The sequence below is a fragment of the Pollicipes pollicipes genome, unplaced genomic scaffold (assembly GCF_011947565.3).
Source record: "Pollicipes pollicipes isolate AB1234 unplaced genomic scaffold, Ppol_2.1 Scaffold_7261;HRSCAF=8764_pilon_pilon_pilon, whole genome shotgun sequence".
Taxonomy (NCBI): domain Eukaryota; kingdom Metazoa; phylum Arthropoda; class Thecostraca; order Pollicipedomorpha; family Pollicipedidae; genus Pollicipes; species Pollicipes pollicipes.
The window spans coordinates 490895-513565 of NW_023597054.1; the positions used below are offsets into that span (position 1 = coordinate 490895).

Genomic DNA, 22671 nt, shown 5'->3' on the forward strand with positions numbered 1-22671 from the left:
GAAGCACCGCCAGCAAACTCGTGCCGCTCCGTTCGAGTTGTTGCAGTGTGTCTTGCACTGCCCGCTGGATCACGCCAATCAGTCAGAAATACATTCCTGAATTCCAAGCAACGCGTTCTCAGAAGACGACGCCTTCTTCAAAAATACAATGTATGTCTGTGTAGAAATGCTATTACAAACTGATCGGGTTGGGGCGGCCGACGGGCCGGGGAGCGGGGGCAGGCGGCCGGCGCCGGCGCTGGCGCGGCGTCCGCTCGCAGCCGGACGCGCGGCGCCCGACCACACGGGCCGCACGAGCGGCCCCCGGCACGCAGGGCCCTGGCGGCGCCGCCACCGTCGCCGTGACGCCAGCCGCCGACACGTCACGAGGAGACGAACACCATGTGCAAATAAAATCCCCTTCGAACCGTCTCGCCGACAAAATGCAGCGTACAGATAATCTAAACGCAGAAGAAAGATCAGGATCGTGCTCCGGCCTGTCGACCTCGGCAAGCGGAACCCGGGACGCGGCTAGCGAACATGCATCAGGCGGGCGTCACTGATATGTGCGATGGGCACGCCGCCACAACATCCTACACATGTTTGCGCACCGCACCGCGGCGCGGCACGTTACCTTCTCGTTATGCCAACGGGCGTATGTACAGCGGCCTTGTGTACAGCACCTTGTGCGCATGGCTGAGCCCGGCCGCCCGCCGTATCACGTCACGTATGGCGGTCGCGGGCAGGGGAAATGTGGGCCTTGGCGGCGGTGCTGCTGCAGTCGGCCGCGCCGCCCTGATATGTCGGCACCGTCGCAGGCGTCCGGCCGGCAGGCTCGCTCGCTCAATCGCCGCTGCGGCTCACGCTCGGGCACTACGTGGTCGAGCGTGTTGAGGCACTCGAGCGCCGCTCGGTACGCGAACGCCGTCGGTACATGCTGATCCTGCAGGGCGGGACCAGTCCAGTGCTGATCCTGCAGGGCGGGACCAGTCCAGTGCTGATCCTGCGAAGCGGGACCAGTCCAGTGCTGATCCTGCGGAGCGGGACTAGTCCAGTGCTGATCCTGCGGGGCGGGACCAGTCCAGTGTTGATCCTGCGGGGCGGGGCGCGCCGTTGCACCCGTTACGGAACCACACGACGGGCAACAAGTGACAATGAAGTCCACGCATGCGACTCACCGACGGATAGTCAGAACTCCTCTCAGCCGCCGAGGCCCGGTCCGTTCTGCGGACGCACCGAGGGACCGGTATCCACGGCTCCAGCGTGCTGATTACGGTTTAGCTTCAGGTGCAAGTCAGAGCATACGTCTGTTGCCTCTCTGTTCTACCGCCGCAGTCAGTGCGTTTTATGTTCACTGTTTTGCCCCGCTCAGGTGTATCGGGTCATTCTGCTATGGACCCATTGGTGCATCCATATATAATTATACTCGCGCTATCGCGATGACGTGATAAACACGGCTTTAGGGAACCAGGTGTGATCAGCACCGGAACCAGTGTCAAAGATACGCTCAGAAATATACGGACGCAAGGCACGGGGCGCTCACTGCGCGTGACGTATGAAAGCAAGTTTGGAGCCGGTACCATGCCTGACCGGAACCAGGACGGCCCGGCCGGCCGGAGACGGAGCCGCCGCCGCTCGGCGCGCGCCGCACGCACCTGGAACTCGAGCTCCATGCCGGTGATGTGTCGCCGGGTCCGGTCGGCGGAAGCAGCTGCGATGTGAAGGCCTGCAGGTTGCGTGCCGGTACCTCCGTGTTGCCGGCCACCAGCGACTCCAGCAGCGCGTCGTGGATGAAAATGTACTGGCGGCAGGGCCGTGGCTGACGTCAGCGGGGGGCCGGCCGAGCCGGCGCCCAGCACAGCACGTGACAGCCTGCACCAGCATCAGCATCAGGACAGACCTGGGTTGGCGAGCAGACCAGCCGGGGAAGATGCTGGTGACGCAGTTCGAACGGAACTTTCACTGGGCAGCCAACCGCTGGCATGACCCACCACTACATCGGAACACGGCCAACACATTCCAGAGGAAGAGTTCCGCGTTAACCCAGGAGTTCTGCCACACCCGCAGTGTCCGTCTCAGAGCGCCGCGCTCTGAGACGGAGCGCGGCCGTGTCTTCAGCCGGCGCGCACCTGGTCCTCGGTCTGCACCATGTAGTTGCGCTGGGCTCGCAGGCAAGTCACGTGACCGTAGACGTCAACCGTGGCCTCGGAGCGGATGCGCTCCAGCATGCTGTCGATGGCGATGAAGCACCTGCCGTCCGGAGGCGGCCGTCAGCGCCGTGACTCCTGCGTGGACGCGCGCGTCGCCGCACATCTGTCGCCCGACAAGCGGCGGCGGCGCGTCGCTGAACCCCAGACTTGCGAGCGCCGCCAATCCCCGCCAACGACTTGTGAATAAGATGTCACGGCTAACAAGGGCAGCCCTACAAGCAACACGGCCCGCAACGCGACCCGAGCCTCTGCCGGAGCGATGAGGCCCACCGTGGCCGGCTCGGTGCTGTCGCGGGGCTGCCGGCGGCTCAGCGGGTCGCCCACTGACCCGGTGCGGCCCACACCAGCCGAGCAGTGCGTCACCATCGGCCCGGCGTCGGCCGGGTTCAGCGCCTTGACGTGGTGCAGGAACAGCAGGAACGGCGTCGGGTGGTCGGGCACGCCGTGGTCAGGCCATGCCGTGAACTGGAACTGGCGCACCTCGCGCCGCTCCAGCGAATCGGCCTGCCGATCACGCCAGTTACACGCGGGCTCACACGGAGCCATTTATACGCGGGCTCACGCGGCGCCAGTCATGCACGGGCTCACGCGGCGTCAGTCACACGCGGGCTCACGCGGCGTCAGTCACACGCGGGCTCACGCGGCGTCAGTCACACGCGGGCTCACGCGGCGCCAGTTACACGCGGGCTCATGCGGCGCCAGTCATACGCGGGCTCACGCGGCGCCAGTCACACGCGGGCTCACGCGGGACGGCACGTACCCGTTGCAGCTGAAAGGTGCGGACCACGTAGCTGGCCAGCTCCTGACTGTCTGTGAGCGTCACGTGGATGGGCCAGTACGACTTCGTGCCCTTGGTGGGCCAGTACTGATCGCACTCGATGCGCGCCTGCTCCTCCAGGCGCGTCATCATGACGATAGTGAAGCTGCGCTGCTCCCACACCATGCGCCAGAAGTCGGAGAACGTTTCGGGCAGCGGGCCCTGCGGCACCGGCCGTGGTGCGGTCAAACACCGCGGGGTTCATACACAACCAGGTCAAACACGGCGGTATTCAGATACGGTGGGGGTCAAACACGGCGGGGTTCAAACACAGAGGGGTCAGACACGGTGGGGTGTCGACACGACCGGGTTCAGGTACGGCGGGTTCAGACAAAGCACCCCTCAGCCACCGGTGGTCTCGAAAGCACCCAGACCCCAGCCCAGCAGCGGCTGACGGCGACAGTACATACAAGCCTCACAAGGGACGACACAAATGCGTTTGAATGACTCAACGCTCACTACAGTTCCCATCATGGGTCCCATCATGTTCCCTACAGTTCCATACAGCACATGTACAGTTCCCATCATGAACAGAACGCCCAGAGCAGTGAAATGATGCCATACGACCTCGCTGAAGCCGATGTCCCCTCCCCTCCGGCGGCCGAGACGCACCTGGGTGGCGATGTAGGCATTGTGCTTGAGGTAGCCGTCGCAGAAGTTGGCGTTGATGTAGTCGCTGCCCGCCAGCCCCTCCTCCGACTGCAGCACCACGCGCGAGTGGTCGTACGCTAATATGTTAGCATATCGGTTCTTGGGCTGATTCTTGTCCAGGTTGGAGTTGAACCAGGTGAACTGCTGACCCGGCTCGATCGACTGCCGACAGAGCGATGGGAGCGGCGCGGTCAGTGGGACTCCGGACAGAATGCGACGTTCGCCCACGCGGCGGGAGGCGGCGTGTCACAGGTCGGTGACGTTTGGCCACGCGGAGGGAGGCGGCGTGTCACAAATCAGTGAAGTTCGCCCACGCGGAGGGAGGCGGCGTGTCACAGGTCGGTGACGTTCGCCCACGCGGCGGGAGGCGGCGTGTCACAGATCGGTCACGTTCGCCACGGCATGACCCCCATACCGACATGAGCCGCTCATCTCACCCCAACGCGTCCACCCGCCCCAACTCCCTCGCCGTACGAGCCGTGCAAGCCGTGCAACCCCGAGTCCCCCGGGGGTGCACCTCGTACTCCTGCGAGAACTTGCTGTTGTCGTTGGCCTTGAGCGCTTCCACGTGGTCGGCCAGCTGGCTAACGTGTACGGGTGGGTGCGGTATCATGCCGGGCGTCTGGAGGTTCTGGCGCCGGACCCTCGGCCGGGTCGGTCTGCGAGTGTCTGGCCGGCGCCGCCATGTCGCACATCGGCGGCTTCATCACGGTGGCTGGCTCTGGCGACCTCTGCAACTGGCGCCGCCTGCCACACCTGGCGCGGAAGGGGACGTCAGACAGATCTGGTCCGGTGAAGAGAACGCCAGAGAGCTCACCAATGGACAGGTCACGATCATGTTAACCAGACAACCAGGGCAGACCTAAGCCAAGGCTGAGCACAACTGCTGTGCTCTGGTCATACCGGGAAGCACGACCAGAGACCAATACAAAACGTAGGTCATTGAATGGTCAAGGCTACTTCCGTTGCCCCTGCTTCAGGTTGGTGTGATATATATCTAGTCGCAGATCGCCAGTACCGCTGGCAGCAGGCCGTGCCACCAACTCAAGCCGCTCATCACGACCCCGCCTGCGCCCCAGCCTGCAGTCGCCACGCCGCGCCCCCTTGGGCTCCGGGGCGTCCGGCTTCCCGTCCCACCGAATCACGCGCGGCAGCGGAGCGGCGACACTCGGCCCACTCACCTCCTGGCGGCGATGACGATGTACGGCACCAGGATGATGAGCAGCAACAGACCGACGGCCGTCGGACCCACCACCCAGACCAGGCTGGACGAGGAGTACGACGCGCCCGCCCGCGGCCGCTTCATGTCCAGACTGAGCAATTCTGAGTACGGACTGGACGTGAACAGGTCCTGCACGAGGTGACGGCTCCGGTCAGGTCACATGGAGTGTGGACAGGGCAGTACGGACTGGATGTGAACAGGTCCTGCACGAGGTGACGGCTCCGGTCAGGTCACGTGGAGTGTGGACAGGGCAGTTCTGAGTACGGACTGGACGCGGACGGCTACCGAAAGCCGGAGGAAGTCACGTCAGATTGACAGCAGCACAGTGGGCAGGATGAGGTGCCCGGCCGCTACAGAGGCCGACAGACGGAACTCAGCCGCACAGTCCCCCACAGACCTGACACAGACGGCACCACTGCATATGGCGGCTCAACAGCCGTGTAAAACCGGCGCTCAAGACCACGCAACAAACCGTCGGTTACCTCTTCCGGCCAAAGCCAAGAGACGTATCCGAGCCGGACAGTGTCTTGGTCACGGCGCCGTAGTCGCCAATGAGGAGTGGCACCCGCCGCCGCCTGCTTCAGCTGCCTCAGCCACACGAGCCGCACCTCCCCCCCCCCCCCCCCCCCCCACTGACCTCCGCCGGCATGTCCACGACCGCACGCACGAAGATGCGGTACTTCTTGCCCTTCTCCAGCGGCTTGTTGACGAAGCCGTCGTACTTGCGACCGTCCCCGAGCGCGAAGGTGTACGGGATGCTGCGCTGGTGGAACATGGCGGTGATGTACGGCCGGTAGTTGGGCATCAGCTCGGAGCGCTTCGCCTCCACCATCTGGCGGCGGGAGAGGCCGAGTGACCGACCGGCGTCGACGGCAGGGTGCCGACCGCGCGGCGCCTGCCACATGCGCGCTTCCGGTCGGCCGCCTGCGCTCGGCCTGCGGCTGCTGGCGAGAGCAGCGCGAGGGCGGACGTCGGCCCGGCTCGACCCTTCAGCCGCGAGCTGGGCCTGCTCGAGCCGCGCTGCCGGCTGTGAGCTCTGCGCGGCGGGCGCTGCAGCGAGGCAGCGCCCGCCGCGCCGCCGCCGCTCACCTTCTTTGTGCTGTGCGAATCCGGATGGTCCCTGACGTCGTGTTCAGGCACCACCACGACAAGGTAGTGCGAGATGGGGCCGTACTCTTCCGAGGCACGCGGCAGGATCACCATCACATTCTGGTTGCGCACGCCCAGCGGGTCGGGCTTCGCCATCGGCTGCGGCGCTGCAGAGACGCGCAGACGGCACTCAGGCCGGCCGCACAACAGACCAATCACGGCAAGGACAGCGGAAGGCGTGCGCGTCAGACACAGTCCACGCTGACAGTGATACAGTCGTCTGGCTGTGCAGGGAGGCCGGTCACCGAACGGCGGTCACATGTGCAGGTCACGTCCCTCTGACCATCGGGCTGACCTAGCGACGTACCGGCTCCACGTGACAAACGAGCACGATTGAGCGGTTGTTGGTCGTCTATCGCCAACGACAGTGACATGAACAAGCCTCCCGATCACGCCAGCGCCACAACACAGTCAGAAAAGGCTCGTGAAAGCAGCTGACTAGGCTTCCCATCTCACAATGAGGGCCATAACGTACAAGCGCCTCCGCCCCGGACGATCTGTCACCTGGGGCCGATTCTCGCGCTCTAGAACACCTCCCGTCGTCCGTCTGCCGCGCAGAGCCCCCTCACTCCTCCCACTCAGTCGGACGCGCAGCGTCGCCGCCGCCGCCGCTGCTGGCGCCTGACCTACCGGCCATCTGAGTTGTGACGCGGATCTTGGCCGGCGCGCGGTAGCCGTTGTCGTCGGGCACGGCCGTCACGTTCACCGTGTACGTGGTGAACGGCTCCAGGTCCTCGATCTGCTTGCGGCAGACGCTCCTCTTTTCGCACCGCTTGGCGTCCAGGATCAGCGAGCGCGGCTCGATGCGACGCGACTGTGTTACGCCCTCGGCATCGAGGAACTCCTTGACAGCGTCGTAGCGGATGCGGTAGTTGCGCGGGTCAAGGTGCGCCGGCCGGCGCCACGTCAGCGACATGCCGTGCGCGCGCACGTTGAGCGCGTGCAGGTTCAGCGGCACGTCGATTGGATTCACGCGCACGCGGATCAGGTCCGAGAGACGGCCCAGACCCTGGGGGCAGACACCGCGGATCAGGTCCGAGAGACGGCCCAGACCCTGGGGGCAGACACCGTGGGTCAGGTCCGAGAGACGGCCCAGACCCTGGGGGCAGACGCCGCGGGCCAGGTCCAAGACGAGTGAGGTCCAAGGACCGGGTCAGGTCTGAGTCGCTAGTCAGGTCTAGGGAGCGGGTCATGTCCAGGGAGAGGGTCAGGTTCGAGGACCAGCCCAGGCGTTTTATTTCAAAAGTGGTGTGATTTTCAATACAGTCCAACAGCAATCGTGTCGACACGGCCACATCAGACATTTGTGAGACTGCTGCTCACGGACATTCTGACGCGCATGCAATACTCGGTCTCGTACAACGGGACGAAGACAGCATGCCTTCCTGGCAAAACACGCCCCACACACTATGGGTTCTGTGCTTAACACCGAAACAAAATGAAGTGGCACCACATAGACCACCAGCACATCCCTGACCGGACTCGGAGCCGGTGGCCGGCCAGAGCTACCTGGCCAGCAGCCCCGGACGCCTCTAAGTCGCGCCCGACCCGTCGCTTACCGACTTGCTGCGCGCGGCCACCGCGATGGCGTACTGGGCGTGCTTGTCCAGGTTCTTCAGCTCAGCAGACGTGGTGATCGGCACCTTCTTGAACGACCAGGCGTCTAGGTCCGTCCCGGGCGCCATGGCGTAGAACACCTGGCGGCCGTCCGGCTTGTCACGGTCCACAGGGCGACCACGGCGGCCGACCGCCGCCGAGCGAGGACCCGACCGCCCCCGCCCGAGGACCCGACGCCCCCGTCCGAGGACCCGACCGCCCCCGCCCGAGGACCCGACCGCCCCCGTCCGAGGACCCGACCGCCCCCGCCCGAGGACCCGACCGCCCTCGCCCGAGGACCGCCGCCCCCGCCCGAGGACCCGACCGCCCCCGCCCGAGGACCCGACCGCCCCCGCCCGAGGACCCGACCGCCCCCGCCCGAGGACCCGACCGCCCCCGCCCGAGGACCCGACCGCCCCCGCCCGAGGACCCGACCGCCCCCGCCCGAGGACCCGACCGCCCCCGCCCGAGGACCCGACCGCCCCCGCCCGAGGACCCGACCGCCCCCGCCCGAGGACCCGACCGCCCCCGCCGAGGACCCGACCGCCCCCGCCCGAGGACCCGACCGCCCCCGCCCGAGGACCCGACCGCCCCCGCCCGAGGACCCGACCGCCCCCGCCCGAGGACCCGACCGCCCCCGCCCGAGGACCCGACCGCCCCCGCCCGAGGACCCGACCGCCCCGCCCGAGGACCCGACCGCCCCCGCCCGAGGACCCGACCGCCCCCGCCCGAGGGACCCGACCGCCCCCGCCCGAGGACCCGACCGCCCCCGCCCGAGGACCCGACCGCCCCCCGCCCGAGGACCCGACCGCCCCGCCCGAGGACCCGACCGCCCCGCCCGAGGACCCGACCGCCCCCGCCCGAGGACCCGACCGCCCCCGCCCGAGGACCCGACCCGCCCCCGCCCGAGGACCCGACCGCCCCCGCCCGAGGACCCGACCGCCCCCGCCCGAGGACCCGACCGCCCCCGCCCGAGGACCCGACCGCCCCGCCCGAGACCCGACCGCCCCCGCCCGAGACCCGACCGCACGGCAGCACTCTGAGGCGCCGGATAGTGTAACGACAGGCGTGCCTCCTCACCGACATACAGATGCAGATGCTTAAAGGGATTGTTCCACATTCGTCTGGGGTTTTGAACGGAAATGCTTGGAGAGCATTCGGTTTAGTTCACAGCCCTGTTATTCTCACGACATAGACCCCCGCCAGTTTCTGATCTACATGCCCGCCCGCGAGAATGTACATTACGGTGCGTTATCGTGGGGGCAAATCTCTTGGAATCAACTGAGACAAAAGTTTTTCCTTGACACACGGATTAATGATACGTTTTCAGTTCTGTCGCACCGCACCAATGTTAATATTCGTGACGCGAGAGCAATTTCTTTTTACAGGCCAAGAAAATCGTATTCGATAGTAGCGCCACCAACTTTACGCACTGGGATCTTATTCCAACAAGCCTCAAACTTGCCACTTTCTACACGACTGGCACCTGTTGAATTAAGCATGAAATGAACATCACGAAGAGCACCAGCAAAACATTGCCAAATAGCTTAGGCGACTTTTCATTAAAGGACACTAATTTTCGGTGCAACCAAATATGTATCGCGAGCAGACCGAGGTAGATTTAGGTTTGCGGTTGCTAACGCATCATTGTGATGTTGGTTTGCAATTTCTATGCTTGTTGTGTGTGCGATATGGGTTTATTCGTTTAGTTTTTCCGGTATAGAAATATTTCTTTCGAACAATTACTTGCATAAGCATGCCAAAGACTCCACGGTCGCGTAAAAAAAAAAACATTTTGTGATAAGCCACTCGGCCCCTACCGTCCCACCACTAACAGCCGACTACGGGAAAGCCTTGAGCTACATCAGGTGGCTGAGCGAATCGAAGAGGAATCTCACTAATACCATCTTCAAAACCACGACGATAGAAATTAGGGTGCTGTGGACCAACGAAACGATCCCTGTCCATGATTCAAAATACCTGACAAAATTGACCGAGAGGGATTCATATAAGCCCAACAGAGCTATCAACAAGAAATCAACGAAAGAAAGAGAGTGACGCAGCAACGCCGCCACCGCGAAATGAAGCAACCTTTTTGATGTCGCAAAATACAAGTGCAAGCCTCAGTGCAGCTTCCCATGCCCAGTTGCCTGCACAGTGTACCAGGAGGAGGTTGCCATGAAGGACCAGTGCAGGTACCGGAAGCTTACCCTGGGGTCATATGACCGGGATACGATTGTGACTAGGGAGGCTTGCGAGGCGCGGAGGATGGCCAGACAACTCCAGGGGCGTCGTGGCTCGGCCGCCATTGAGGCAGTGTCTGCTGCTGAACCTGAGTCGCCTTCCCCGTCGACTGCTGAGCCCGTGCCGCCGCTGACCTAGCGCTAGCTGCTAGTGCTGACCCCAAGCCTGCTCCGGGACCAAGTGGTCTCAGCGCTGGCGTGTCAGCTGAGAGCACGGATTCTTGCACGGTTCCGTACATGGTAGGAGGTGGCGACGAGACTGATTGTTCGTTCCTGTTGAGACCGCTGCCACTGTAGATTATGGCGTTAACGATCTAACACCGCTCTGGCGGTTGACAGCTATGGTGGCTCGCAACGGGTCGCTGCTGCTATCATCGCCTTTCAACAAGACAGCAGAGACGGACTGGGTACTTGAAATATAATATCGTAGATCGTAAGATCTGCTGCGCAAGATGCAGGGCGAGATAGGAGACGGCTCGTTAAAATGCTGAAGCAATCCATGAGTCATCCTCTACTTCGACGGCCGTGAAGACAGGAACTACATGAACCACACGGAGCCTGACGAATGCCGTCGAAAAACACGTGGTTGCCATCGCTGAGCCCGGCAGCCACTACCTGACTCATTTTACGCCCGAGTTCGGCCGCACCCTGCACTTGCTCAACGACCTACGCTCCGTGAGCCCGCAGTGCGACGGTCACACCAATGTGCTCGGCTGCGATGGCACGGTCGTCAACACCGAGACGATAGGCGACGTGTTCCGGTTGCTTGAGCTGACCACCGAGTCACCCGTAAACCGGTTCATCTGCCAGCTATACGGCAACGAGCTGAACCTCCTCCACCTACTGCTGACCTTGGACGGCACGACCGCGGGATCGATTCTTTTCTAAACCCATCGGCAAGACCTGTGCCGGAGAGGTCTGGGAGAGGGACGTTGTGGCATTCAAGCCTATACCGGGCACGTGCCAAACCTGCCGGTCGACCTGATCCAGCAGCTCGGCACCAGCTAGCAGCTGCTGTACCTTCTGGCCTCCGACGTTCAAAACGGCTCTGTCCGAAGCGTGGCAGCCCAGCGACAAATCGGAACATGGAACCACGTCAGGTAAATATGAAAACGCATTATCCCCGAATTAACAACAGGAGTGTTTAAACTGACCTCGCACCGATTGACCTTTCATGCGCTCACTTTTGAGCAGTTACTTGTTATCATACCTTGGGCCGTAGCACGTCGCATCACTTGCTCGTAGGTTCATGCTTACTAGTACATTTGTTGATACGTGTTCCGTCACATTTAAAGACTCTAGATATCGGCATAACTGCATTCAATAAACAGCTGCAACACTTTTTGTACGATTTAATGTTCAGTTCGCAACAAAATGTTCTAATATATTCACTTTTGTCTTCAGATGGTTGACACTGGCCGCTGGCCTGCTCCTAGCTTACATCCCTACCGAGACCTCCAGCAACGCTCTCCAGGACCTCGTCCAGTGCGTGGTCGGCCACTATGTGCCGGTATGGTCCGCCATCCGGCACAACAGCGGCTGCGACTTTGGCTTACGCAACTTGTCCCGAAACATCGCGGGGCTCCGCGACTTGCCGCAGCACACATAGTCATCCAGCGTAGCGGGTGCTGGGTCCGTCCGAAACAGCTGCTGCTGGACATTGTGTGGGATGAGAACCGCATGGTCCGTGAACACGCGGTTCCGATCGTCGCGCCGCTCGTGAGCAGCAAACCGAGGGTCTTCTTCAGCCCAGGGTCTTCGCCATCTCAGCGGTAAACTTCGAGGACGTGAGGTACACCGAACTGATTCCCTGGCACGGACCAGTCACACAGCCTCCAATGCGAGACGTCGGCGACTACGAGCTGCGGTACAAAGTGCAGACACCGCTGGCCATCTTGCCCTATCTGGTTCACACTAGGAGTGCGACGCAGCGCCGCACTGCCGAGGACGTCTGCGACTGGAGCTGGAGCTTCGGCAATATGTGGAGCCCAGTTGCGAAGGTATTTCTGCTACCGCGCGATCTCTGCCAACAGGCGTTTTGGGTTTCCAGTCTGTGAGCAGTTGCTGTTTGGGCCGGTGCATCGAATACGCAGGCTCGGCCGGGAGTAAGCTGTGCATGGGGGCACCCTACCCCTTCCCCTCTGTACTCACCTGGTACAAGCTGCTATATGCATTAAGTTGTACACAAACAATATATTCTGAGTCATATGCTGTGCATGGTATTGTTTGCATCACGGGAGTTGTCTTTGAGAAGTGAAAATCTAAAGCAGCACTAACGAAGATACCCGTGCGAGCTCATTCTCAACAGCACGTAGAGTTTTCGCCATACGTGAACCAATCGGCCAATGTCGGATCCGCATATTAGACCTTAGACCGAGACAATCTCGTACGACAGTCTAAGGAGCGCTCGGTAGCATCGCTTCCATACGCACTGGTATTTTGTAACACTCGCCGCCCACGGCCTGGTGTTACCTGCGGTGGCGGACGCCGCCCAGGACTGGGTGACTGCAACGCCGGGCATCAGTTTACAGCGATATTTTGGTCGTCTCGCGCGTCACGAAATTAAGTTTTTGATAATAACTTTTGCTACGTCGTGTACTTTTGGACCCCTGCGCGAAAACTTCTTTGTCTCACTTGGTTTTGTTACTGATGACACCCTAATGTACATACTACTTCGTGCCAACTATTTCAAGATTGCCAAGCTATCCTTGACGGCACAGTGTCATTCAAATCCTGCCATTCAACTGGCCACGCGGCGTTCAAGGTCAAGCAAATATAATTGTCGAGCCATTCACATGTAACACTCGTGAGTGCGCTTGCCAGATATAACGGCCGTCAACTGGCTCTCACTCAATGTTGTGTAAGGGAGAGCCAGGTCGAGGATCCCTGCAGGGGCCGCTCGGCCAACACGCGACTGATGTATGCACCCTGCCCCGGACAAGCGGGGCATTGCGAGCATGCAAGATGATGTAAGAAATACGATAAGACGATAAGAGGGTCGGTCGGATATTCTTCACGAATTACGTTTTGTGCTGAGAAATACAAGAAGTCATGCATCCTGCCTATTTAGTGCGGAAAAAGACCTGTAATCGACAAACTTAAGAAAAGCGCTATAGCCGAGAGGTCAATAAAGTACACAGCTTAGAATCACGGAAAACAATATGCCAGAACACCAGCAAGGGCCAAAACACGAGCACGCTATTTGTCATGTCGCGAGTCCCGTCGTAACGATATTTGGTTCAGCACACAGCCATCATCACCACCCGGGAGGCTAACTGCCGGGGGATTGAAGAACTAGTGAGTGCCGTCACACAAGCGTTTCATGACGTAATCAAAAGGTGATCTATCGATGAGCATCTTTACAAAAAAGAAGCTTTGTTGCCTAGAGCAGTCTTTTCCAATTAAAAACATAACGAGAGTAATACATGAGCTTATTTCATCAAATCTGATGCTTGATTCCATATCTTCCAATGTGGAATATTCCCTTTACGGACAGCAAACAGGAGATGGACAGGACGTATGGCATCGGAGACGAAGCGAACGCTTGCGATGAGCCGCGGCCCCACCCCACCAACAGACATACCCGCCCGCCACATGACGCTCGCGCCGGTTGGGCGGCCGCGGCGTGGCGCCGTCTCGGCCCCGGGTCTCGCCTACTGACCTGGTATCCGACGATCTGTGTGGCGGTGTGCACGTGCTCCCACCACACCTCGACGCTTGAGAAGCTGGTGGCCATGGCGCGCAGGTTGATGGGCGGCCGCACCAGGTCACTCTCGGTGCTGACCGAGAAGGGCGCACTCCACGGCCCGGCGCCCACCGACGTGTTGGCGCGCGCCCGGAACACGTACGCCGTGCTCTCCTCCAGCTTGGTGAACACCACCTGCACGGCACACGGCGGCCTGACGGGCAGCACGACTGCGCGCCGAGGAGAGCGCGCCGCCATCGCTCGCAACGCTACCGTACGTCACGGTACACCGAACACCTGACGATTAAAACAAAGGCGTTCTTTGATCACCGCGGCCGCCAACGAGGCCCCGCACGAAAAGGGTCCATACTTATCTGACAGTGTGAGAGCAGTGCTGGACTAGCTCTCAAGCACTGAAGTTCAGTTTGTTATACCAGCCGGAGTCGGCCTAATGCGTCGGCCTCTGCCAGCCATGCCAGGACAGGGAAGAGATGGGAGGCACGCACGGGACCGGATGTCGCAAACCTTGGTGTCGTTGGGGTGCATCCGCTCCACGTGGTCAAGGTTGCCCTCCTTGTGGAGCTGCACACTGTAGCCGGTGATCTTGCCGTTTCGCTGGTCCGATCGCGGCGGATCCCAGGTGAACGCCACCCGATCGGTCGCCTGAAATCTGGCGACACACCGCCGGCGGGCGCGGTCAGTCCGACATCGCCCGCCGGAGGGCACGTCATCACCCGTCGGAGAGCATGGTCAGTACGACATCACCCGCCGGAGGGCACATCACCCGCCGGAGGGCACGACATCGCCCGCCGGAGGGCACCACATCACCCGCAGGAGGGCACGGTCAGTCCGACATCGCCCGCCGAAAAACTAGCACCAGCAGCACCTGTGGCAAACGCGTCGTCATCCGCAAACCCGTGTCCCGGTTTTACTTATGGCCGACAGCCGCGTGCTCCCCCGTGCGTGACAACGGATCAGGCACGTCGAGAGGTCCGAATGGAGGCCGCCAGGATGAGCTTTTAATTACGTGGACACGGCACAGCAAAGCCCGCTCCCATTCTAGCCGCAATACCTGCAGCGATCTGTTCGCCCAATGCAAATGTGGCCTAAACCCGTTTTATCTGTTTGTGAACCTGTGAACCTGTGAGCCTGTTTTACCCTTTTATATGACCCGTTTTACTATTGTTTTATCTCATTTTTTCATTTCATCGGAGCATTTAGGTGGCATGGGTTTCTGGCGTCCGTAAGTTCACGCTAAACAGCCCATGTTCTGTGAACCTTGGTCTCACCAGGCGATCGTAAAGTTTCAGGTCAAAGGCAGAATTCTGTGCGGAAGTTTGGCGTGTCACAATCCTCGGCACAGTCCACTGCGCCCTATAGCCTCATGTGACCTTGGGCGGCCGCTACCACCGACCGCAAGTCATCCCAGCCAAGGGTCAATAGCGAGAGCGGAAGCGACTCGAGTAAATCATTATTGCGCGGAAGACCACACGAGACAAGGTACCAAGATCGCATTACATTCCTCACTAAGCGCAAAATCCGCTGGCGCCAACAACGATTGGTACATTGGCAAATTAGGCGCGTTTTGGAGCCGAAAGCACACAATGGTCCGAAATGCCCCCAAAGCGGGCATAGCCGCAGAATAACAAATACTATATGTAAGAATGTATTTTATCATCTCCGAACAATTGTCGCTGACATCCTGTAGTTTTGTAGCAACAACATACAATAAATGGCTAAAAAGGCATCCAGAATGTTAAGGAGTACAATTCTGCGCAAAAGCTAGAGAAAACAATCGTAGGACATCAATAGATTCATTGATTACATTATATGAAATGCATGAACCCAGAAAAAACCACAGGGTGCTACTGTTGTGTCTTGGTGTTTTAGGGCGCGCCGACTGCAATGGTCATTTTGTGCCCATTTCAGAAATGTATTGGTCGTTTGGTCAAATTTGGTCATTGAAAAGGGCAAATTTGTTTACTTCCTGCCCTTCCTCCCCCACAGCCCACAGCACCATGTTTCCTGGCGGCTAAGCTGGCCAGGTACTGAGTCGCCACTGCTGGCGCGTCGGCAGCGGCGCCCCGCCCGGCCGCCACCCACCTGAACGTGACGTTGGTGACGGGGCCGGACGGCGCGCCCTCGCTCGCGTTGTACGTGATGATCTGCTCCTGGCCGTGGCCGACGTCGTTCCGGCCGCTCACGCGAAACTCGTACTCGACGCCACGTTCTGCCGGCCGGCCGCGACGGCTCAGCTCGGGCCAGCCAACCGACTCAGGTCTGACTCACGGCAGGAATTACGGCCGGACTCATGACAGGACTCACTACAGAAACCACGACAGTACGTACGGCGGGACTCATGACAGGACTCATCACAGGAACCACGACAGTACTTACGGCGGGACTCATGACAGGACTCACTGCAGGAGCCACGACAGTACTTACGGCGGGACTCAAGACACGACTCACTGCAGGAGCCACGACAGTACTTACGGCGGCACTCATGACAGGACTCACTGTAAGAGCCACGACAGTACTTACGGCGGCACTCATGACAGGACTCACTACAGGAACCACGACAGTACTCACGGCGGGACTCATGACAGGACTCACTACAGGAACCACGACAGTACTTACGCCGGGACTCAGGACTCGGCGGGCACGTGTCCGGTACACGGCGGTGCGAGAAGGGCGCACGACAGCGCGTTGCCAGCTACGCCACCGGAAGCGCGCGCGTGCATGCGTGTGCGCGTGCGTACGCGGACACACGCACCCACCAACACCCACACCCACACCCCCACACCCACACCCACACCCACACTCACACTCACACTCACGCTCACACCCACACCCACCCACGAGGGCGGTGGCGGTTCGGGGCGGAGAGGAGACATGCGAATTGGCCGTTCGAGGGCAGACTAACCCAGGCCGCTGAGCCGTTTGTACTGGGTCGTGTTTCCGGCGATGGTGACCTCCCTGAGCCTGGCGGCGTCGCCCGTCCGGCCGTTAGCGCAGCCGGTAGCCGAGTAACACACCGTGCGTCTCGGTCGGGCGAGACCACTCCACGTCCAGCGTCACCCGCTCCTCCTCCTTGATCACTCTGCCGGACACGTGCGCATCGGTCAGTCCCTGACGAGCTGGCGCCCACTGTCGGTCCACACTCTTCCGGCTTTCAGCATTTCCCTGAAGCACCACGACCACAGTACTCATCAACACAGTGCTCATTACAGTACTCATCAGCACAGTACTAATTACAGTACTCACCAACACAGTACTCATTACAGTACTCATCAACACAGTACTCATTACAGCACTCACCAACACAGTACTCATTACAGTACTCACCAACACAGTACTCATTACAGTACCCATCAAGACAGCACTCATTGCAGTACTCATCAACCGTGGTCAGGGCGCACGATTTCAGCCAGGGACGTCTCGCCGCCGCCAAGAGCCGGTCCGGTGCAGCGCACACTGCGGGCGCCGCTCGCACCGCAGCCACTCACTTGATGTGCACGTCGGGCTGGCTGGGCACGCTGCCCTGTGTGGTGGCGCGCGCCGCGTCGCTGCGCGAGCCGTCCCCCTTGCGAGTGAGTGCCGACACCTGGCGGCGGCGCATCGACACAGGTCAGGCTCGCCGACACGGCCGCAGGCGTCAGACGACGGTCGGCCGCGCCCAAGGAGAGCACCGCACGGAGCGACCAGAGCACACCACAGGCACCGGTCGGCCATCACCCCAACTGGTGGCCAGCTTACAGAGTAGACTGCGACGACCCAGGCAGCGCATGTAGCTTGCTTTCGTTGCAAGGCCAGCAGCGCTGTCCGCGCACCACGTCAACACCGACACCGACAAGCCTGCGTGCGCTCGCATGACACCGCACGACCACGCCACCCCACCCAACAGCCCACCCAACACCACGCCCACCCAACAGCCGCCGGAGCATCCACCCCCTTCTCCCGGCGATATCTCATGTCTCTCGCCGCCACCTCTCCCACCAGCCGACCAAGGCCCGGGGCGAACAGAGGCGTGGGACAGAGCCCGGCGGCCGGCGCGTCCACCCACCCGGAACAGGTAGGAGGTGCTGGGCTGCAGGTCGGCCGCCGTGTAGTCGGCCGCCTCGCCGTCGCGGATCTCGTAGCGTCGCGGCCGGGACGAGCGGCCGTTGCCCTGCCGAGCGGCGCGGCACAGGCGTCAGGCGGGCGCCAGGCGGACGGCCGCCCAGCAGGACCAGGCTGGCACACGGTGACGTGGTCGGTGACGTCATCCGTGCCACATCCTCAGATCGCGCAAACGCTCCAAATTCTTTTTCATTCCGTAAGTTCTTCAGTGCATCACAGAGGAACATTAGTCACATAGATAATGCAGTAGTATGAGCCTCGTTCCTCCGAAAAACCAGGAAAAAACATTGGTAAAAATCAAAACTGGGCGTACGCGTAGCTTGGAAAAACAACAAGCTTAAAAAGTCTGTGGTGAAATCTTCCATCTCGAAGCCAAAGTCCCCGGGTGGCAACAGATGCCATGTGTGCAGTTCTGAGCTCCGAGGGGTTTGCACGCAAAAAAACGTGGTTTACGAAATCAAGTGTGCGCTTTGTGAAAAACATGGGAGGGACATAGTGTATGCCGAGGAGTCCATGCGCCCTATTCGTTTGAGATATAATGAACACTTGCGAGGCGCTAAAACCAAAACAGGGAATACCCCTTTCGGTGACTACTTTTTGGCAAAACACGCTCAGGCTGAAATCGAGGGAAGTGTGGACCCTATCCCTCTTTTAGAGCTCAAAGTCATCTACAGAACACAGGACCACCCAGACAGGAAAATAAGTGAATTTATTCTTATAAAAAGTCGGCGACCAAATCTTAGCATACAGGGCCCACCATGGCCGATTATGCGAGTGTGATACGTGCCTTTATGTGTGATGTGTGCTAGCTTAAAATCGTTTACATGTGTAAGTGATGCCTGTCGCGCGATGCGCGCTGCCTGTTCAATTGAAATCGTTTGCGCGCATAATTGTTGCGCGATGTTTGATGCCTGTTTACTTCAACTTGCTTACATGTTCAAATAAAGCGTGACGCGTGATGTCTATTTGCTTCAAGTCGCCTGCATGTACACGTATGTTCGGGCATTCTAATTCTCAGGTAGGCACGGTACCTTGGTAATGGCTGCCAATCGCTCTTTGTTTATTCCCCTGAATGTTGGTGTCCAGCAAAAACTGTGGCTTACTCTTTCAACAACAACAAAAAAAAACCTGAAAAATCGAGTAGGAACATCGGCAGGCAATTTTGAATGCCTGTCTTGTATTGTTTCAATAAAGGCAGGTTGCCGAAATATCAACCAACTATATCTCTATTCTCCTGGTTTTTCCGAGGAATCGGCTAATACTACTGTCCAATTTTTCATTCCTGTGTGTGTGTAACTAGTTCTGGCATAGTGTTTTTTTCACGTGACACGCACAGAGAAAACCCATGTCTAGGATATTTAATTTCTAAGGCGAGCTTGCCGATGCTCACACGCTCTCCGGGCACATTTCTTGAGTCGTGAAGGTGTTTGCTGCTGAAAATAACACCAAGCTCGTCTTCGTTCAATATCGTTGACCACGTATTTAATAGTCTGGTGTCTTTGTTCTGAACCTCTAATTTTGTCACAGTATATACCTTGAACTACCATATAAACATGCGCATTTTACAGAATGAAGGGCATAAAGCATGATCTTAAGTCCAATATCAAAGCACTCGGCCGCACTTGGGTGCGGCCCCACTTCCGCCGCTGGCCCGGGCCTGGGCCCTAGCCGGCCGGTGACTGGCGCCGGTGCTAGACCAGGCCGGCTGCCGGTCGGACCGCCTCACCTCAGTGCCTAGCTCTTGCACGAGGACCTGGTACCCGAGGATCAGGCCGTTGCGCTCGCGGTCCGTGGGTAGTGACCAGGTGAGCCGGACGGCCGTCGAGTTCAGCACGCGGGCGGTCAGGTTGCGCGGCTTGCCCGGCACTGTAGGAGCGGCGCTCAGCTCAGTCCGGCCGCCAGCCCCGCACACACACAGCACGCCCAACACCGGCCACGCGGCCACTGCCGCTAACCAAGCGCTGCCACAGCGCCGCCGCACACGGCGCCTGCCTAATCACTCACAAGCAGAGGAGATGGGAGCCGACGTTACGTTAGCAAGGAACAGTGTCTGTACAGCGCGGCTCACTGGCCGAGGACCAGCCCGCCTGGGTTATGAGAAGAACGCCATGGCAAACGCGAACACGACACCCAGCTATCTATATGGCGACAGACGCGCTCGAGTCATTGTTTGAACAGAGACAAATAGAGCGACATAGAGCATGCCAAGTGGGTATTGCGAATTGACAGCCGGCGCGGTGACCTGTTGGCGTGGGCTAACCGCGACTCCGCTGACTTGTGTGCTCGCCCCATTCTCCACCGCTCCTCCCCCAGGCTCCGACCCCTCCCCGGAGGCGGTAGGGGGAAACTGTTACCAGTGCCAAAGGTCTGCTTCACGGCATCCATGGACACCGCATCGAACCGCTACCACCTACGCAAGGTGATGAGGGAAAACGTCCAGGGCCGAGCTCGGCCATGCAAACGGCTAACGACAACGGTTGGCGGCCGAATCTGGCGGCATTCATGTCCGGACTGGCCGAGCTGGCGGCCACAGAGTCTTCAGTACTCACTGCCGGCCTTTCAGAGATGGAGGACCACGCACAGTCACGGGAGGAGGGGAGAGAGAAACAGAGAAAGAGAGGCCAGATATCAAATCACCGCACACCATGTTGACCAAAAAACACACGACAAGCAAAAGTTACCCGGCCCTCGATGAGCGCACAATAGGTCGGGGGGCGCATCGGTGCCCTAAAATAGTGGCGGGATGTCACAATTGGTGACGACTGAGAGCTACAGACCAGAAGGCCCTGTGAAAGAAGACCATGCACAAGGAGTGTCAAGTGATGCCTACGACAGGCCTACTGAAGAAACAGAGCAAACCCCTCCAGATACGTCAACCAGAGCGCAAGCACGCTGCTGATGCACAAATCAATTGATGTCGTTAGAACGGCCGTTTCGGCCCTTATCGCATGCTTCATGAGGCTTCCTTCACGTCTCTATGATCTAAGTGACCCCCCGCCTGAACACTCTACACCTTTGCTACAGCCCATAGCCCTTCTTGAAGACGGCTAATGCTTGGTAACACTTCTGACAGCGCCCAGATCACACACCGCACACCTTTGGGCACTGTCTCAATTCCGGGGCTCTTCTGCGTGACGAGGCATGGGAGGCGTCCGCCACACAGAACGCACAGCCAGTTATCCCGGCCGCCTCGTGTTCAGCAGGCCCCCAAGCACCATGGCACGGCCCATGGCTACATTTTCTCGGCAAACAGCAGCGGTAGCAAACCCTGTTTGCCATGGCTTGGACTGGCCACAGCGCCCGACGGCGCCGCGTCAGAAATGATGGTTGGCAACACGGAAGTTGGCATTCTAGCCGGTCAGGTCGACCAAGCGCACACGGCCACGGCCGCCTGGAATCAAGCGGTGGCGAATCTGGGGTGTGAACACGTCCGCATCGGCCAGCCCAACGCAATGTATCGCTAGGCGACAAGCCGAGTGTCACCGGCACACACAACATGAAGTGTTATGAATGAGGAATCTCTAGCCCCCGCAAAACGGGTGCCACGTTTTCATCTCAGTTTTAAGGGGGTCTGCTGTTTCGAGCAGTACCTTTTGGTTCACCTTCACCTGACCGGAGCCGGCTTTTTTTTGGCGTGTCTGAAGCTAAAAAACGACTCCGACCGTCCTCATGAGTTAATTTGACGTCTTGCCCAGTGCGCGTGCTCTAACCCCTCCCAGCCCACTCCTCGGCTGGAAAGAGTACCTATTTACGATTGCGTGCTGGAAATGTGCAATACAACTGTGCGCTAGGTCACAAGGAGTTGCTAGTGACAGATAAAGAGACAGAACACCAATAGGAGTGAGAAAAAAAACATCTCAGTCCGCACCCGGATCCGTGATGCTTCATAGAAAGGTTCATGATGACATACCGTCTTAAACGCAGTTTGACCAAATACCAGCAGTTCATTCCCAACACAGTACATATCATATTTCCTTTAAAGTCGCCTGGAAATATATTAGAGCTCCAGACCTTCCCCTGCGAGGCACTGGGTGAGTTTGGTGTTTTTAGCAATGAGCAATGTTTCCTGGCACAATAACCGAAGGAACGATCCGCTCGTAGTCCAATGACTCGGGACGATTGCCGCCAGTGGTGCCCGTCCTCCGGCCACGCCGGCCACGGGGGCCTGGTCACACATTACTGGCCCATTGCTCTACTACAGAGGGCTGATGCAATACGAATTGTCAAGACTGCGTCGGAGCGTTTTAAAATGAAACGAAGCCTGATATGCTGAGACCGGCGGGGCTACCGCGGGCACCTGCGAGGCCAGCCCATCAAGAACGGTTGGCACCCCGCTGTCTCGCAGCGCCGGGGTTCACCACGCATAACGCCACACTGCCATTAAGCAGTTCGGTGCGACAATTAACATTGACAATGACAAATTTCGTCATTCCCTCGCAGAATTATGCTCCTGGCCTTTGCCTGGATATTTACCATGGTAACGTCCAATAGCGTTCGATTCTGGTTGAAACGTAAATAAATAAACTCTGCATTTTAACTGTCCCACGAAGAGTAAAAGTTATCTCTTCAAAGTAGAACACCTGAAATATTGTAACTTATGCACTTTGCCTTCAACAGTGCAGCTATAACCGAAAATGTTATCGCAATGAAATCATCCTTGCGTGTTATTCCCCACCATGGGTGCATGCCAACAACACAAAGTTGCAGAATAGTAGCGTAAAGAGACAACTCACGAACAAAAGAAAGTTCAAGTACATTTGGTGTTCAATATACCAAAATGAGCCAAAACAGTATTCCGCAGCTTTCTACGTGTTGAACCAAAGCACGTTTTCCAAGAAGCGCAGCCTCTTTCGCAGCAAGTGCATATGCTCCATCTGAGGTTGAAACACAGCGACAATCGTTTAACAACCCATTAGTATGTCTATTGGTTACACAATACATGTATCGAAGGCCATAAAAACTCGACAATACACGCCAATAATGTCACCTATACCCAACCC

General features: G+C 59.1%; 1 protein-coding gene across 1 annotated transcript in view; it reads right to left on the bottom strand.

Moving 5' to 3' along the window:
* Window positions 1–622: 622 nt before the first annotated feature.
* Window positions 623–22671, bottom strand: part of LOC119112275 (tyrosine-protein phosphatase Lar-like) — a 63884-nt gene continuing 41835 nt past the window's right edge. The window contains 22 exon segments of the mRNA XM_037236390.1: window positions 623–1042; window positions 1635–1663; window positions 1666–1780; window positions 2109–2229; window positions 2518–2693; window positions 2950–3168; window positions 3619–3819; window positions 4175–4300; window positions 4302–4413; window positions 4839–5008; window positions 5517–5711; window positions 5969–6135; window positions 6659–7037; window positions 7588–7725; window positions 13529–13747; window positions 14078–14222; window positions 15656–15782; window positions 16476–16551; window positions 16586–16652; window positions 17059–17156; window positions 17616–17720; window positions 19398–19537. Coding sequence (XP_037092285.1) covers window positions 698–1042; window positions 1635–1663; window positions 1666–1780; window positions 2109–2229; window positions 2518–2693; window positions 2950–3168; window positions 3619–3819; window positions 4175–4300; window positions 4302–4413; window positions 4839–5008; window positions 5517–5711; window positions 5969–6135; window positions 6659–7037; window positions 7588–7725; window positions 13529–13747; window positions 14078–14222; window positions 15656–15782; window positions 16476–16551; window positions 16586–16652; window positions 17059–17156; window positions 17616–17720; window positions 19398–19537 — 3470 coding nt within the window. The 3' untranslated portion in view covers window positions 623–697.